This window comes from Clinocottus analis, unplaced genomic scaffold, assembly GCF_023055335.1.
Source record: "Clinocottus analis isolate CAN_PGR_092001 unplaced genomic scaffold, fCliAna1.0.p SCAF_7, whole genome shotgun sequence".
Taxonomy (NCBI): Eukaryota; Metazoa; Chordata; class Actinopteri; order Perciformes; family Cottidae; genus Clinocottus; species Clinocottus analis.
Genome location: NW_027176229.1, coordinates 1,265,271 through 1,283,704, shown reverse-complemented (window position 1 = coordinate 1,283,704; position 18,434 = coordinate 1,265,271). Strand labels below are relative to the sequence as shown.

At 43.3% G+C, this 18,434-nt stretch overlaps 1 protein-coding gene across 1 annotated transcript in view; it reads right to left on the bottom strand.

The window, feature by feature from the left end:
* fras1 (Fraser extracellular matrix complex subunit 1) overlaps nucleotides 1-18,434 on the bottom strand; it is a 215,993-nt gene that overhangs the window by 65,757 nt on the left and 131,802 nt on the right. Inside the window, exons 20-27 of the mRNA XM_068605059.1 lie at nucleotides 16,762-16,917; nucleotides 14,600-14,746; nucleotides 14,084-14,230; nucleotides 11,502-11,642; nucleotides 11,024-11,164; nucleotides 10,692-10,832; nucleotides 8,050-8,329; nucleotides 807-891 (exon numbers count right to left, since the gene is read on the bottom strand). Coding sequence (XP_068461160.1) covers nucleotides 807-891; nucleotides 8,050-8,329; nucleotides 10,692-10,832; nucleotides 11,024-11,164; nucleotides 11,502-11,642; nucleotides 14,084-14,230; nucleotides 14,600-14,746; nucleotides 16,762-16,917 — 1,238 coding nt within the window. The remainder of the gene's footprint in view (nucleotides 1-806; nucleotides 892-8,049; nucleotides 8,330-10,691; nucleotides 10,833-11,023; nucleotides 11,165-11,501; nucleotides 11,643-14,083; nucleotides 14,231-14,599; nucleotides 14,747-16,761; nucleotides 16,918-18,434) is intronic.

Here is an 18,434-nt window from a genome sequence, read left to right as displayed (position 1 = left end):
GTTGTCTTGAACAAGTGCACTGAACATCTTGTGATGTGAGGAAAGTTCTCCTCTTTGAGAGAAGAGTAAAGATCCAGAAGTGATCCTGACTTTGAGTGCTCTGCATAGTGGATCTTGTTGAATGAGATGGAGATGTGGAGGACAGCTGACAGGTATCAGCGGCGGCTTTGCGCATGCGCGATTAATGTTCAATCCGGGGACGTGGAGCTTGCCGGTAGACTGTGAGGCGACTCAGCGACTCGCAGCAGCTAAGAACAGAAACTACATAACAATATGTGCTTTCACGTCAGGCTTATGTCGGCAAATCGTACGATAAAGCTACGGAAGCGGTGCGTGCACCAATATTAATCGCCTTCATAGTAAAAGCCCGAAAAAATGAATAAATAAATGCAGTTAAGGCACGATCAAATAATTAACGCTGTTAATCGATTGAATACATTAATCGTAAAGAATACTTTTTGTGTCATATTTATCCATCAGATCTTCCATTGACAAAATAAACTTGGAGAGCATGGGTTCAAGGCTCAACAATAAACCTAATGAGCTTTATTAGAAACTAAAAAGCTCTACTTTCCTCTCCGAGGCCAAACTTTTCTCAACAAAGACAAGAGTATCGACCCTGAAGTCTAAGCATCGGAGCACGGATCCAGATCGTCTATTGTAGAGTATTTTTCTCTATTATTTTTAATGGTACTGGATTGACCTGCACAGCAGACATTTTTATGAGATATCTATACTTTGTTGAAATTGGAGCGTCATCGAGCTGAGCTGCAGAACGTGTGTGTGTGTTGCTGTGCAGTTCCTACCTGCATCGACACGGCCTGAACGTAAACGGTCTCTGGTGGAGAAAACAGCTCGGGGTCAGCGACACGCAGGGTGAACTCACCGGTCCTACGGAGAGGGGAGACAGAGAAGAGAGAGAGAGAGAGGGATAAAGAAGAAAGAAAGAAAGAGGGAAATACGTGTAGAAAAGAAGGAAAGAAAAATAAAATAACTCTAAAAAAATAAAATAATTAATTATAAAATATTTAATTATATTAATTCATTGTACAAATTGTCACTATTTGCGTTGTTGAGCTATGGAATATACCCAGTAATATTTGTAAAAGAGGATATCTGCGCCAAATATCTGCTTTTCCTGCTTCTCTCCTCTGATGGTGCACCTCTCAGCTGCTCACATGCACGTCTCTGCTGCTGGTGCACGTCTCTGCTGCTAGTGCACGTATCTGCTGCTGGTGCACGTCTCTGCTGCTAGTACACGTCGTGGTGCTTGATCGATTCTGCCCAAAGAAGACGGGTCTAATACGCAGTTTAGCCAATCACCGATTAAAGAATTAAATGAGTGACGTATAATTTATCCAATCAGTAGCGTAAAAAAGACTTCCGGAGGGGCTGTTCTCTTCTTGCCCAAGAGTGCGTTCCTGTGTCTCAGGGCTTGTGTCTCGTTCACTTCTCATGTGTTCCTGCCAGCTTCTCTTCTCACAGCAACATTTTAATAAGAAGACAATGGAACGTCTCAGCACGAGCGCTACTCTAGCAAGAAGACTCAACCCTAACAAGATCAAATCTCTCCTCAAAGACCCGTTTGAGAGAAGAACTTGGGGGAGAACCTCCAGGAGAAACGACTGATTCCAGATCAGCCGCCTGAACTCAGCATAAACGAAGCCTGTCCAAACCTAGAAGCTAAAACATCTCAGGACTTACTGATGACCGCTTTCCTACAGAGGTTTATGTGAGCCTGGTGAGTAAAATGCTGATTATGTTACTGTTTTTTTTCCATTTGCAGTCGTATCTAATCATAAACAAGCCACAGTGCTGTTGTTGCTGCTGCACCTGGGGGTGCTGGTGCTTCTACCTGCAGTCTCTCCATGGCGCGGAGAAAGGTTGCTGCCGGCGCAGCCGTGCTGCATGTCCTGTCTGTGCAGGGTCAGTGTGGCGGTGATAGATTTGGACAACACGTATTTTTGTTGACACTATGAACTGTAACCCTTGCTGTGCTGGCTCTTGCTGGGCGCATTTCCGACACTGTAGTGCGCCGTGACGGCTCTAGGTTGGCTTGGAAAGGCTCGGGCCGAAGGTGACACGCCGGCTCTGGTTGCGTGCTTTATAGCGCCCGTGCCGGAACTTAGTCGCTTCCCGAGGCCGTGGATGATCTGTACTTCTCTCCCCGCCGGGAAGGGACTTGGCACTGTTGACCGGGGCGTGCTGTCCTTAGTGCCGTGTTGCGCCGCCAGGGCGGGGATTGGTCCACATGAATTGCGTCAGGGGTCTGCCGCAACCCACCTGATCCGTCTTGAAACACGGACCAAGGAGTTGAACGCATGCGCGAGTCAGAGGGCTCTGAAACCCTGTTGCGCAATAAAAGTGAGGGGCGGCGCGTGACGCGCATCACGCACTTTGCTCAATGGCCAACATCACAAACCCTCCTTTGACGCGCGACCAGATTTCATGTAAAGTCAATGCAAAGACGCACCGCGTGGCGAGGAAGCGTTTTTTTGTTGGGCGGCACGCTAGCCGCGTTTGAGGCGGCGCGAACAGCCCGTTTGACGCGGGCCGAAATGAGGGGGGCGTTTGATGTTCCAAAGTTTTGGAACATCTTCCGTAGTCAATAGCGGAGACGATCGCTATTTTCATTGAGAAAAGTGACGCTGATAGGCCACACCCCCTTTGCGTTTGGTGTGAACACCCTTTTATTGTCAAGCGAGTAAACTGACATGGTAGACGCAACGTGAATATTCGCAATGCGTTCGGTGTCAACACAGCATTAGAGGTCAAAGTTCATTCTCTCTCTCTCTCTCTCTCTCTCTCTCTCTCTCTCTCTCTCTCTTTGATTGCGAGGCTCACTTTGAATCAACATGACCTACAAAAAGCTTTTATTTTCCCCGGAGCATTCTGAGAAAAAGAGTCCAGCGTGGCTACCTTTGTGCGTCGTCATTAGAGCTAATCACCTTGGTGCTGTGCAGGTGAGTGGAGGACGCTTCACACACCTGCTGACACACACACACACTCCTCATCAATGACGTCCCCCCATCATTAAAGACCAGGCGTATTACCCCCAAGTCCCTGAGGCTGTAGGGTGAGACACGGTCAGGCTGCAGGAGACCAAACCACCAGCTACCAGCTGAAGCACGTACAGTGTTTTATGAGGTGCATATCTCAATATCGCTTGTGTTTATTTTAATGAACTGAAAAAAGTTTTGTTTGGAACAAATGAGACACAATTGGCATTTTTAAAACCCTGTTCACTGAACACCAATATTTGATGCTCTGTCTGGTGACTGGGTTGAGTTGTGAAGTCAGCTTCCTCTTGAATTGTTACGATGTATTGTTACGATGTATTGGTGCAATGTATAGGTACGATGAATTAGTACGATGTATTGTTACGATGTATTGGTGCAATGTATAGGTACGATGAATTGGTACGATGTATTGGTACGATGTATAGGTACGATGTATTGGTACGATGAATTGGTACAATATATTGAAACGATCTTACGTTACGGCGTAATGCAACGTTACTTCATTGTTACGGTGTCAAACTTTCCTAAGTAGTTTTGTTGCCATAATGCTTTTTGGACATTACTTGGTTTGCAGAAACATGTTGAAGTAACTGATATTTTAAAATAATTGTAAGTAAAAAGTACAACCATGGCTTCCAAAGTAGAGTAGACGTATAAAGTAGCATAACATAAATAGATAATTAAGTAAAGTACAAGTATCTCAAAATAGTATAGTACTCGAGTACTTAATACATTCAATAAACAGAACATATACATTCCAGTATCTTGATCTATGGATAGTTTGTTCACTTTCTAAAAAGTCAATACTGTCATCATTTAATATATCAATAGTTTCTTGTGGCATAATTAATTGACGATGCATGCACACTGTGACAGAGAAGAGCGTCATGTTTTCTGATGCTTCAACAGAGAGTGTGAGGCTTTCAGAATAGTTTTCAGGTGATAGCGTTTGGAAAAACAGTGTTGATTCATTCATTCACTCATTCAGCGACTTGTTCTTAAGGCTGGCGCTGCCGCTGGTGTCATTTGTCACCATGTTCCTGTTCACGGCGCCTTTCAACAATGATGAAACTCTTTTTGAATTACAACTTCTTGCAACAAAAGTGTGACTGCTCAAAGCGTTTTTCGTATGGTTAGAATAATCGTGGCCCATTGAAGATATATTGGACAGCTTATTAAAGCAACATATTGCCTCTCAATCTCTTTTTTATGCATAGGCAATATACTGTATGTGACTGGTATATTTCCTGCATTCATATAAGATGAAAGTTGGATTTTCTTTTTTTTTTATGCAGCCTTGAGACAAAAAATTGCGTAGCTTTTGATGTGTGACTTGTATGCCACTTGGCATGTTCTGCTGAGGCAGGAATTAATGAAAATATCTTATTTTAACAAGTGATAATTATTTAGATTTTTTCCCTTTTAGTCCCTTTTATCCACAGAACCGTTGGTGTGAAGGCCAGACAAAAGGGAAATGATGGAAGATTTTTTTTAAATGCTTTTACTAAAAAATAAAGTCAATATTTTTGTATTCGTGGTGGTGCTCATAGCTTAATATTCTTAACATTATAACATTACTCCTCAAAATGCAAAGAACAACAACAACATAAAATATAATTTCTCCAAATCAATAAAGTATATTATGTCGAACAAATTTTGAAAGTACAGACCTTATTCGACTTCATTCTGAACCTTTTTCTTTTCATTCTGAACATTATGCTTAAATAGTTTTGTTTTACCTGGAAGTTCAACCTTATTCTTGACATTTTGACTTTAATCTCAAAATGCACAATGGGAATAAATCCCCTTCTTCTCATTTTTCCCATTGTTTCTGGCCCTGATACCTTTCTGTAGTGTGTAAACAGCCCGTTTGGACTCGCCATGTTTTGTCTGCTGGACTCTAAAGGGAATCAAACCTGAGAGCATTTGCTTGTGGCTCTGTGTCTGCAGTCATTATCCCCCACTCCACATAATTTGACAAATATGGCTATAATATGCAGATTAAATCCTATTTGGGGCTTTACGTTTCATTGTCTCCATTAATCTAATGGCTCAAAACTGGGCAGCGGACCACATTTTTTCTAATTCACTGGCTTGCCTCCGTTTCGAGGGCCAGACCGGCTGAGTTAGGACCGAATTATCTGTTGAACGTGTCGATTCCAATTGGGGGAATGGACATTGTGTCCAAAACTCAAAATGACACAGACTTGTTGCAGGAAGAAGCCAAAGCAGAACAGCTGGAGTAAGGAAAACTGTGTCCAGGCTGAGCTCTAAAGAGGCGGCATGAATTATTTCTTTACATATTAGCGGCCTCTTTGATCTCTGGCGATGCAGAAATGCAGAACAAATGCAAATTCGGCCACATTAAAATGAGAGAAGTGTAAATGTAACGCGTGCGGGTTAATGGAAATGAACTTTCCAACCAGGAAGCAGCATAAATCTAAGCAGAAGGGCGGGGCAGACAGGCCACTAACAAGAGCAGCAAAATATGAAATGTCAAGGTGCTCGAAGAGGGAGAGGAGGTATCAAGATAAACGGAGACGTGCCACATTTTGGCCACAAAAGGAGAAAATCCTTGAAATAGAATAATAAAGCAGGGATAGGAAATCTATTCCTTCTAATAAAAGACTAATTAACGGACAACATGAACACAACCGTGGAGCGAGGGCTTACCGGATGCTTTCATAGGTGTGAAACTGATTTTGAGTGACGTGAGTGAGACTGAAGGTCGATCAACAGGCGCTTCAGCCCTTTCATGAGACAGCCGTGACACGTTCATGTCACTTTTTACGAATTTCAAACAATTACGTCACAAAATGACCAAATGAAGTGTCACTTCTTTACTCTTGTGCTCATACATAATCGTCCTCTTTATTTTCACCACCAAGTGTGTTCTCTCTCTCTCTCTCTCTCTCTCTCTCTCTCTCTCTCTCTCTCTCTCTCTCTCTCTCTCTGTCTCTCTCTCTCTCTCTCTCTCTCTCTCTCTCTCTTTTGAGGGATTTGCAGTGTTGCATCAGCACACTGGAGTTTTTCTCGGGGAATATAGGGAATACATTTTTCGAGATGACGAGTTGAGGAAAAGTTATTTTCTCTGCATTATCCTACAAATGTCCAGTGGCTTGAGCAATGGGTGCACGTGTGATTTTAGTAGGTATGTTATGATACGTAACTCTTAACGGACAATCTTTTAAAAAGAAAGTTAAAATAAGTCAGCATTGACTTTTGGTTCAATACTCAAACATTGGTCTCCTTTTCTCCTTTGTGTGTCTTTACAGGAAACAGCAGTGTCTTTATGCAACAAAACCTCGTTAGGTTTCAGAAAATATTGTAAAAAACCTAAATTAGGTTGAAAAAAAGATCGTGAAATACTTAAGTTAGGTTGACGAAAATATTGTAAAATACTTGAGTTAGGTTAAAAAAAAAATCGTGAAATATTTAAGTTAGGTTGCGAAAAATATCGTAAAATACTTAAATTCAGTTAAGGAAGAGATTGTAAAATACTTAAGTTAGGTTGAAGAAAAGATCGTGAAATACTTAAGTTAGGTTGAGGAAAATATTGTTAAATACTTAAGTTAGTTTTAGGAAAATATCCTGAAATACTTTATTAGGTTTATGAAAAGATCGTGGGTGTTGGATGAGACCAGCCTGGACTCATCCAACCATCTTTGACTCCTCCCTAAGCAGACTTCCATCGCTCTTTATACTCAATCACGCGATCACGTGACCTCCGGAGAAGCAGCCCTGCACGTCCTGGTTCACGAATACGTGGGTCGTATACAAATTAAAGCGCACTCGTAGCTGACGTGCGATCAAAACGCTGGACTCCTATCATGGGTTCAATGCCAGCGAGGCCGGATGAAGAGGAATCCAGGGCAGCGCCCTCGAGGCATCAGGTGCCGTTTCATCTGCGTCCTCTAATTGGAGCGATGTCGCTCGCAGGTTAACCGCAATGACACGAGGCACATCCCACCGTTAGACGTTGCGCCAAAAGGCAGCAGACCGTTGCAAAATAACTGCAAAAAATCTGGTCGCTGACGTGCACATCAAAGGCTGTGATTCATCGCTTCACAGTTTCAGATGTAAATCAACACGCCTGTTGGAGACGGATGCATTGAAACCAACAAGATCAATTAAAACTCTCTTTTATTGGCGTATGACTCCCTCAGGACACAGAAGTGTGTTCATTTTTTAAATCCCTATCTATTTGTGGATCATTAGTAAGCATTCAGGGGGCAATATAAAGATAAATTATGAACTCTTTCGCTTTCATTTGATTTATGGGAGTTAAACAGCAGATGGTTATTGCACACTGAAAACATGATGGACCGTAGTTCTTCAGCACTAAAAGAGCTTCACGCCAAGAAGTGCAGCCCGGTGCGACCGCACAACTCTCCCCAAAAATAAAAAGTGAACTGCTGTCGATTTAAATTATTTCTCATCTTCTACGCCGAGGAAGCCGTTAGGAGGAAGGTCGTATGGTTGGTCGGCTGATGCACGTTGACCCATTTACATTGAGGGCAACGTGAGATTGCAGAGAGATCCTAGACCGCTGTCATCCCCGGCCCAACTTTCCAGTTTGTTTTCTGCTCCTGTGGGTCCTTCTGTGTGGTGCATTATGGGTGTTGTTTATGATGTCGAAAGTCAGTGCATGATGAAAACTGAGAGGAATCCCTGACTGTGAGGCACTGACACCAGTTACTGACATTTTACTATGAGGTTATAGATGCTTTTTACTTGTTAAAAACTGCTATAAATATCACTAGATATCTAATACTACTACTACTACTACTATTACTACTACTACTACTACTACTACTACTACTACTACTAATAATAATAATAATAATAGTTACAATAATAATAGATTTCATTTAGGAAGCGCTTTTTCAGGAAACTCACCGACAATTTACAAAGGAAAAAAAATATAATAATGTTGAACAACATCACAGGAATAAATAATTAAGCAATTTGGTAAATAATAGTTCCCATAAAACATCGACAGTTTTTCTTCCTCGAAACTTCCTCTGACCTGGCTTTGTCCTTCTGGTGTCTGAACCGGACCCGGCCCGATCTCAGCTCGGCCCAGGTGAAGGACTCGTCCCCGCTCAGGTCTCGGCCGGACGGCCCTCCCTCTCCTCTGAACAGGACCAGCCGGCCGTTATCGGGGCCGCGAACGAGCTGGAAAAGCAGCCGCTCGGGTGGACTGTCGGGGTCCTTCGCCCGCAGGAGGCCGAGGGACAGCGGAGCGAGACCCCCGAGGGGAACCAGCAGGGAACCGTTGACCTGGAGGGCCGGAGGCCGGATGTTCACTGAGGAGGAGAAATATGAATCATCTTGAATCAACCATTGAAGCCAAAGTTAACTTGAAACGATGAAAAAGGTTTTCATCTTTAAGGTGAATCAGCAACAAACTCCTCCTCCTCCTCCTTCACCTCCTCTTTCTTCTCTGCCTCCTCCTCTTCCTCCCAATATTCCTCTTCTTTATTCTCCTGCTACAGCTCTATCTTTTTCCTCTTCCTCCTATAACTCCTCTTCCTTCTCTGCCTTCTCCTCTTCCTACCGATATTCCTCTTCTTTATTCTCCTTCTACAGCTCTTTCCTTTTCCTCCTTTTCCTCTTATTTTTTCACCACCACCACCTCCTTCTCATCTCCTTCTTTCCTCTTCCTCCTCCATTACCTGCTCTTCCATCTCTGCATCATCCTCGTCCTTCTGCTCCTAATCTTCCTCTTATTTTTCTTCTTCCTCCTCCTCTTCCTTCTCTGTCAGTTTATTTCTCTTCTTCCTCCTCCTCCTCCATCTCTGCCTTGTCTTATTTTTCTTCTTCCTTCTCTCCCTCCTCTTATTTCTCTTCTTCCTCCTCCTCCTATTCCTTCTCTGCCTCTTCTTATTTCTTTTCTTTTTCCTCCTCTTCCTTTCCTGCTTTTCTGCCTCCTCTTATTTCCACTCCTTCTCCCCCATCACACTTTTGATGATTCCAAGTCTCAGACAAGATTAAAGCAAACACACATTGTGAGATGTTATCAGAATGATGTACGATAAATAAAAGAAAAGATGAGAAAGACTGGCGACCGGTTTAAAGGTTATACATTAACTATAATATGCACTCATAATCTAATAGTTTTGCGGATGTGATTATCTTTGATTTCAGCTGTGGGGTTAAAACCAAACTTTTGAATAAAAAGCTGTACATTTGTCTCATACAAGGAAAGTGAATGAATTTGTAATGTTAATAGAGTGAACACAAGAATCTAATAACCAATGATGCTTTTTAATGCCCTAAATTTGTCCAATTAAAATTGCAGCTGGATCAGACTGAGTGGGTGTCGGGATGAGACGAGGTTATGAAAATTAAACGGATAACGCGTGTGCGTACATGTGTGTGTGTGTGCTTGTGTGTGTGTGTTGCAGAGACGGCTGGTGCCATACGAGCGAGGCGTCTGGGTCTCGGCGTGGCATTTCACAAGTCGGATTTAATTGGAAGCGACTTTGTTGGGAAACTTTTTAAAGATCAGCTCTTTTGAGAGCTCTGTAATCTCATTACATCTCTTCTAACGACGCCAACAGGCACTCCCAATCCCCTCACGAAGACTTTCTTTTGGCCACGCAATTAAACTCACAAATGAGAACATATATACGTCTGCAAATTTTGAAAAGCACAAAAAGTTACTCAACGTTTTTTTTCCTTAATTCTTCTTGGCTGGCAAAAAAAGGAAACAACAACAAAAAGTAATTTGGTTCCAGGCTATTTCACAGGATTAACTAATGGATTAGTTGAAGCCTCAAGGCAGAACTCTTTTTCTTCTTCATTATTTCACAAGAAGAAAGCATTTATCACAAAAGGGAATCATGATAATATATTTCCTCATTACAATTATGCCCTTTCAAATTTCATGAATCATCTCCAGACCACGGAGAGATCCTGAAGGCCTCGGCGTCTCCGCCTGCAGGTTAAAAAGCCCTGTTTGAACATGAAGAGCCCAGAGACCAAGAAGCACACGGCTCCTCTAATGACCGGCCTCTGCAGACAATGCTCCTCTCACTGTTACTTTACGCGGCAATTAGCACCGTGGCAACAGGAAGATGCTAATGGCCAGTTAAAGTCGGCAGTCTGTTCTTATAAACGTCTGACTTTAAGAGCAGAGACCAAACAAAAAAAAAGTTTACTTCTGCTTCTATTCAATAAATGCATTTCTTTGTCACTTATGAATTCTCTCTGACCTGCATGAGGTCTGAAGCTCATTTACGATATTTCTTACTTCAATCAATAAATCTTAAATCAAAATCTTGATCTTATCATGGAAGTCCGTTCATTTCACCACACTGCCTTTGTAAATGTAGATTCAAGTGTTTTTAAAAAGGTTTTGCAAAAGTTGCATAAAAAAACAGAATAAGGTCTCAATGACATTAATTAAAGTTGTTTCAACGTCCGCTCGGATTTTGGAGGTAATTCCTTAAAAGCATCTGAGAGGAGTGTTTTTGTAGCTGGATGTGATTGGTCGGTGTGTTTTCTGGACCGCTAAACAAGAGCCGTAAAGGCAGGAAAAGCTGCGATCCAGCAACACTCAGTTCATAATTCTGTAATAATAATTAGCTTTCGGTCCGCGGTGCAGAGACCTGTAGCTCACAGGTCTACAGGGACAACAATAAGCCACAAAGCAGACGCCGTTACCGTGGCAGGTCCTGGTCTTCTGGTCAGCGTAGAATCCGTGTCCGCAGTCGGGCGTGCAGTACCCCTCCATGAGGTAGGCGTGGTCTCGACAAGCGCCGCAGCGCCCGACGCCATCACACAGCACGCAGTCGGAGGAGCACGCTGGAGGAGAATTTAGCTTCTTTGATTTTTTTCTTCTCAATTTCAAGCAAAATATTGTCTAGGAATATATTGTCCATGAAATATATATATATATATATATATATATATATATATATATATATATATATATATATATATATATATATATATATATATACATTAAAAAAAGATTGCAATCATTAAAGTCTTACGTTTGCAGGTTTGTGAGGGGGCGTCCAGGAAGTGGTTTCTGCCACATTCCAGCACACACTGACCCTGCAGCGCGGCAAAGGGAGGCTGGCACTGCTGGCACTGTGCCGGACCCCGACACTCCACGCAGTGATCATCACAGCCTGGTAGACACACACACACACACAGACACACACACACCAAGAACATTAAACACAAATCAAATTGAAACCAAACTGCGGCTTTAAAGTCATACAGAAATAAGCCTTTAAAAAAATAATGTGGTAGATTGAAGACTCTAAGTTGTGTTAAGCCGTAAAGGACCTGAGCGACCGGCCACGTGGTCAGAGATCTTAACGGGTCTGCAGGAACCTGTTGGGTTCCCTGCTGTTGATGAACAGCTTTAATAAGAAATACACCAGGAACTAGTCACTAATGCACAAAGGAAGGAAAACACGAGGAAGAGGAGGAGGAGGAGGAGCACTCATGTGGGGGACTGACCGAGGCATTTGTCTCCGTCCTGATAGGAGCCGGGGGAGCACCCGTGGGTGCACACGCCCTCCTGCAACACGTGTCCCTCCATGCACAGCAGGCAGTCGGTCCGCAGAGGGCCTCGACAGGCGTTACAGCTCCAGTCACACTCTAGAGGAGGAGGAGGGCGGAAATAAGAGGAAGAATAGGATGAGGAGAAATAAGAGGAAGAGGAGGAAGCAGAGAAGAGATCTCATTATTTCTTTATTTCATTATATATTTATCTTTCAGTTTATTTTCTCTCATCAGCTGCTTGTCCGATATTATTGACGACTAAACAATTAGAACAAATTAAACTGTGTGTTTGTGTGAGCGTCGGGGTTTGTGTTAAAAGGGATGAAAGGTTTTACACAGAAGAGAAGAAACCAGGGGGCTTTTATACGATATTAGACATTAGACATTATACGGGATAAATAATGCATAACGTGCTCACTGAAAAGGAAACAGGTCAAGAAGATAAAATGTCTTTTATATATTAAAGGGTTTCAACATTTAAGAGCATACATAGTTTATTACAACTTAACCATGTTATTATCACTCATTCTGTAACAAACACAACTGTCAAGGAAGGAAAATGGAACACTTTGAAACATCATGGAGGTTTTAGAGACCAACAAATGTCGACGTTACATTACAATTCATTTAGCTGAGGCTTTTATCCAAAGAGATGAACAATAAGTGCATTCAACTGCGAGTACAAAGTTAGAACAACAAGAATCAAGAAAGCATGATTTCTTCAATAAAGTTAAACTACAAAGTGCTATCAGTTAGAGACATTGAAGTGCTGCTCCGCGCTACCTTCCTTATTCAAGGTGTAGTCGAAAAATGTGTGTTTTTACGTAGCTTGCAACAGAAGAAGTAGAGACCTCATGCTGTCCTGATGTCAATGAGGAGCTCATTCCACCGTCGAGGAGCCAGAACAGCAAACAGTCGTGACTTTGTTGAGTGTTTAGCTCGCGGTGACGGAGCTACAAGCCGATTTGCTAAAGCAGTGACGAAGCTATAAACCGATTGGCTGACGCTGAGCGGCGTGAACGAGCTGGGGCGTACGGTTGTACCGTGTCCTGGATGTAGATGGGACCCGATCTGTTCAAAGCACGGTACGACAGGAGCAATGTTTTGAAGCAACGCTAGTTAGAAGGTTACGTTTTGACACATAGAAGTTTAACGAGTCTTCCTGCCTTTACTCCTTTTTATATTTCAACGTGATGAACGACAAGTGCAGACATCAACCCGCAAAAACACAGAGTAGGAATATTAGTGGATTATTAATTTACATTAGCCATGTACACATGCTTATTAGCAAAGAGGAAAAGGAGGAGGAAGCGGAAGAGGAGGAGAAAAAAAGAAAGTGGAGGAAGAGGAATATTACATTAGCCATGTACATGAACATTTAGACATCTGAGAACGATGAATGTTACAAAACAACAAATCAGCTGATCAATATGTTTTACCTCTTGAGCAGATATGATATAACGAACGGCACGAAGCATCTTTAGTTTGAATTATCGGTCTTTTTCTCAGTCAGATGGTGAAGAAAATAAAACTACCGCAAGCAGTTCAATCTTAAGAAACATTATTTAGATCACGGTTATGATCCTGAAGGATCCGCTTCGTCTCTTGGCGTTGCACCTCCTCACACGACAGAGGGAGAGGAGGAGGAACACTCTGCTGTGATGAATTAAACGTGGAGGGTTCCACAGAGGGTTCTCCAACAGGAGCCGAGCGCGAGATGAAAGAAGTTCCTCCTCGGAAAAAAGATCGGTGAGGAATCCAAAACAACGTTGTTGGCAGAAGTGATTCTCTTAGGAGGAGGAGGAGGAGCTCTGGGTTCATCCAGGGTTCAGAGGATTACCCAGGTAGAGGAGGAGGAAAAGGAGGGAGAAGAAATGGAGGTGAAGGAGCAGGAGGAAAGAGAAGAGAAGAAAAAAGATGATGAAAGGGAGAAAGGAGGAGGAGGAAGATGAAGAGAGGAAAGAGAAATAAGATCAGAGGGAGGAGGAGGAAGAGAAGGAAGAGGGGAGGATGAGAAGAAAGATGATGAAGAGGAGGAAGAAGATGAGAAATAGAAGGAGGAAGAGGAGGAGAATGAAGAGAAGAGAAATAAGAAGAGAAGAAGTGAAGTAAGAGGAGGAGAAGGAAGAGGAGAGACAAAGTGAAGGAAGAAGAGGAGGAGGAGAAGGAAGAAGAGAAGGAAGAGGAGGAGGAGAAGGAAGAAGAGAAGGAAGAGGAGGAGGAGAAGGAAGAAGAGAAGGAAGAGGAGGAGGAGGAGGAAGATCCCTTTACCTGAACCAAATCACTGATAAAGAGGAAGTCAGCGAGGCTCGTCGGCCGTTCAGCTTCATATGAAACACTTTCCTGTGAGTTAAATCTGTGTTGAGCGGAAGTGAAGTGACACCACGGTCACACACGCACGTGGTTCAGGGTTTCTGCATATCTGGTCCCACAGTTCTTCACTTGAGCTCAATGTAGCACACATGCAATATGGATGGAGAGTCATTTATTTCTGTGTGTGTGTGTGTGTGTGTGTGTGTGTGTGTGTGTGTGGGTACCTCTGCAGGTCCGGGTCGTGGTGTTGAGGTAGTACTGGTGGGCGCAGCTGTCGTACTGGCATTCCCCGAACAGCAGCACCTTTGCTGGATCGCGGCAGGACGTGCAGACGCCGGGCATGTCGCACGCCAGGCACTGGCCGTCGCACGCTGCCGGAGATGGAGAGAGTCACACAGAGGTCAGGTTGGCTGCGGGGCGGGGGTAAGAGGCATATATATATATATATATATATATATATATATATATATATATATATATATATATATATATATATATATATATATATATATATATGTAACAAGGTTGTGGACCACAGCTCCTGACTCACTGTGTGTGTGTGTGTGTGTGTGTGTGTGTGTGTGTGTGTGTGTGTGTGTGTGTGTGTGTGTCAGCCTGATTAACGGCTTTACAGACGCTGCATCGGGCGTTATCAAGGTAACGTAGAGCACACACACCGTTCTGGCTTGAGCTGCAGTCGGTAAAATAAATAAAAACTAGTTGTCCGAGAAGTAGCTTACCCTGACAGCTCCTGTGGCCGTTGTCATAGTAACCGGGGGGGCACTTGGGAGCGCAGAGGCCCGAGGGCAGCAGGAGGTTGCCGGCGGGGCAGGAAGTGCAGGAGAGAGGCCCCGACCCACTGCAGGCCTCACATGACGGAGAACACTCTGGGTGAAAGAGAAAGTCAAGATGAGTTGAGTGACATGGAGACCTGTCAATCACCTTGTAGCCCCGCCCCTAAAGCGTTTCCTGCTTGATGGTCCATTTGACTCCAAATAAGCATAATTTACGAACTAGCTAGAGATTGAGACATAAACTCATGTTTACAATGTTTACTGAGAGAATACATCAAGAGAAGTAGAGTCATTTATATAGACTTCTATACAACCAGAGGAGTCGTCCCCTGGTGGTCAAGAGAGAGAATGCAGCTTTAACACATGAAGCATATACTTCTATACAACCAGAGGAGTCACCCCCTGGTGGTTTGAGTATAAATAATTATAGGTCAGCAGTGACTTCGGTGCATCGCTACAAACATGCTGAATGTGCAGTTTGTTCACGCTGTGTCGCCTCCAAAAGAGTCCACGCTGAGAAAAGAGGTCATGGAAACAACATGCGGTTCAAGGATTACACGAAGAAGAAAGATGTGAGATAAAATACAAAAATGCAGCGTAAACACAACTTCACTGCTTAGAATACATGAGTACATGTTAGAAAAATGCAGTAATAGTACACGACCAACGCATGAAAGTGCACCAGAGAAGCACCAGTATGAAGTCAGTACTGCGGTTTAATTCATGTCGTGACAGACTAAAAGCTGCTGAAATATCAAGTCCTTGATAACAAATGATACATATTCATAAGACTCACTAATCACTATCGAGGGTCTAATCATTCTTAGATTGCTCTGCTGCTCACAATCCCCCTTCCACCGCCACACACACCTACACACCTGCGCACAACCCACTCATATCCAGCCTTGAATAATAATCCTCACCAAAAAAAAAAAGAAAAAAAGAAGGAAACATTAAATCTCGTGGTGAAATTCATCCTTGGGCCCGAATCAACAGCAGGAGTGAGACGTTACCTGTATCCAGAAATGCCATTTCCACCTCTGTGTGTGTGTGTGTGTGTGTGTGTGTGTGTGTGTGTGTGTGTGCAGCTCTCAGCTAAATGAGACCCCAGAGGGTTTTTCACTCTTCCAGCCCAGAGCTTCCTGCTCACGCTCTGCATTCAAATCTGTGTGCAGGATCTTTTTACAGCGGTGGCTTCGACGCGATGAGGATGAGGATGAGGATGATAGTGGTAGTGTTGGTGATGACGAGAAGGAAGAAAAGGGGCACAAGGCCAACTGCAGTGAGGACTGAGATAATGACGCAGTCCATGAGCAAGTGAGCACGGTAATGGTGATAAGACGGCTGAAACTATGACGGTGATTTTGATGAGGATGATGAAGGTAAGGCATGTGATAATGATGAATGCAAACAATGATGTCGTACGCAAGTCTTCGCACACAGACTGGCAACAGAATTACAGCGGCGTGTCGAGCGATGAAGAACATGAGGCTGCTTTAATCGGTGACCGCGTGAACAGGTGACACCGATGTTATCACAATGATCCTGATGCGCGGCCGTGGCTACATGATCCAAAGTATTACTTTAGATTTGTCTTTAAACCGTCCCTCTCGGTGCAGAGCAGCTGGTGAAATGACCCCCAAATATCCGCCCAGTCACTGGTTTGAATCTCTTCAGCCTTCCACAGTCAAAAGTCCAAGCATGTGCGAATTTGTAATCATTTTGAAGCATTGTAAGAGCATCAGTGAGCGAGTACTTTTCTGATGTAATTCTATAGCCGGAGGAGGGATTTGTCCTGAAAATGTATTCCACTGCAATATGAAAAGAATAAACCTCTGACCGACTTATTCATGAAGCAGAATGTATTTTTTTCTTCAAACGCCGGCTCTGAATTCAGTATTTATTATATTTAAGAAGAAAAAAATGCTCCTCGCGGGTCAATGTGTTGACCCCAATTTTAAAGATCTCTGACTGCTGAATAAAACATAAAAGTGGTGCTGGGGATTTTTTCTTACAGGTGTGACAGCCCCCCCCTGCCCGACCTCTGACCTTGGTGTGTGTACCGCATGAAAGCAAAATGGAGGGCTGGTGGACGGGTCAGTGCTTACTGATGCAGGCTCCGTGCCAGCCGTAGTGGCCCCGGGGACAGTCGGAGACGCAGTGGTCGCCCAGCAGCCAGGTCCTCGCCGCCCGGCACCACAGGCACACGCTGCCGACGCCCGTCTTGAGGTCGGCCGTGCAGCGCTGACAGTCAGAGCTGCACTCTGCAGGGCACACACACACACACACACACACACACACACACAATGAAGCCTTGTGTTTTCTTTCATTGTCACACTTGTAATACAGATAATCATCAAAGTCACATAGGTGAGCTACCAAAATAAAGCAATCTTTTTTTGGCATTTCAAAGGTAACAATGTGTTGACTCTAAAACCTGAAAATTAAAAAAAACAAAAAACGTTGTATTACTTAAATCTTTGGCAATGACCTGTAACATGGAACTTCAATTTGAGTTTTGACAGATAATATTACTGGATGCAATTTAAGCATAACAATTGGAGGAAACTATTCAGTTGTTTGTCTTGATTTCTCTTTTGTATATTAACCATTCCTCCTAAATAATTGACGAATGATGAAACATTTCGCATCCAACAACTAGATGAATGGATAGAACGATTGGTAGAATACTCGATTACAAAAACAATGGACAGCTGCAGCCAAACTCTGGTTAAAGATGGATCTCTTTGCATGCTTCGTTGTAATGTTTGAATAACAAACCAGGATTTATATTTATTCAGAAAAACAGAAAAAAAACTTTTTGATCTATATTTACTTTTTCTCTAATTTGTTTACTTAAAAAAAATCAACGCCTGTGGGATTCTTCTTGAAAGACATATTGAAATAAAATAATAAAGTAGGCAACAGGCGAAGACAATTACGCAACAGAAACAGTTATAATGAGGACGTCTTGTCTATAAATGTGATAAATCCACTAATTAAACCTCGGCGGGGGATTCCTTAGTGGGAAATAAAAAATCTGAGAGGAAATGTTCTCCTTCTGTTCTCTCCTCTCAGCTCTGGGACTTATATCTCCCTCCATCTTCTAGATGACCAGACCCGTATGTGAACCTATGGAACAGGGAGCATGCGGAGGAGGAGGAAGAGGAGGAGGAGGAGGAAGAAGAGGAGAAGAAGAAGAAGAAGAAGAAGAAGAAGAAGAAGAAGAAGAAGAAGAAGAAGAAGTAGTTCCTCTCCCATAGATGAGATAACTCGGGCGTCGGGGGGATTATTGGCGGCGCGGACTAAAACTGAATTTGAAAGTGAATGGCATTGATTCGGGTCCTCTAGAGTCCCTCTTTACAGCGCAGTTATCACTTTTTGAAGCACATAAAAAAGGTATTGTGGAGGTATAAATGCACGGCACGCAGACTGGATGATCGTATTCTCCCGTGGGGTCGGATTTATTCCAGACATTATCCAAGACTTGCTCTTTCTCTTTTTTTTACCTCTCCTGCATCCGGAATATATCGAGCAGAATCCCGTTTAACGAGAGTGACGCAGGGAAATAAAGACCATAATGTGTCTCAATTAGGCTGCTTCCTTGTGACTGTGTGGCAAAAAAAGAAGAGAAAAGAGTGCAGCAGGAGTTCAGAAAGCGAGAGGAACAAAAGTGGGACATGGTCTGTATTTGAAGTTAGTTACTGGCATGAGAAGAGACGGCGGGTGGTCCTCTGGCGCCGACGTCACCCCCATCTAGTCGTGCCCCAACAAAGCACGG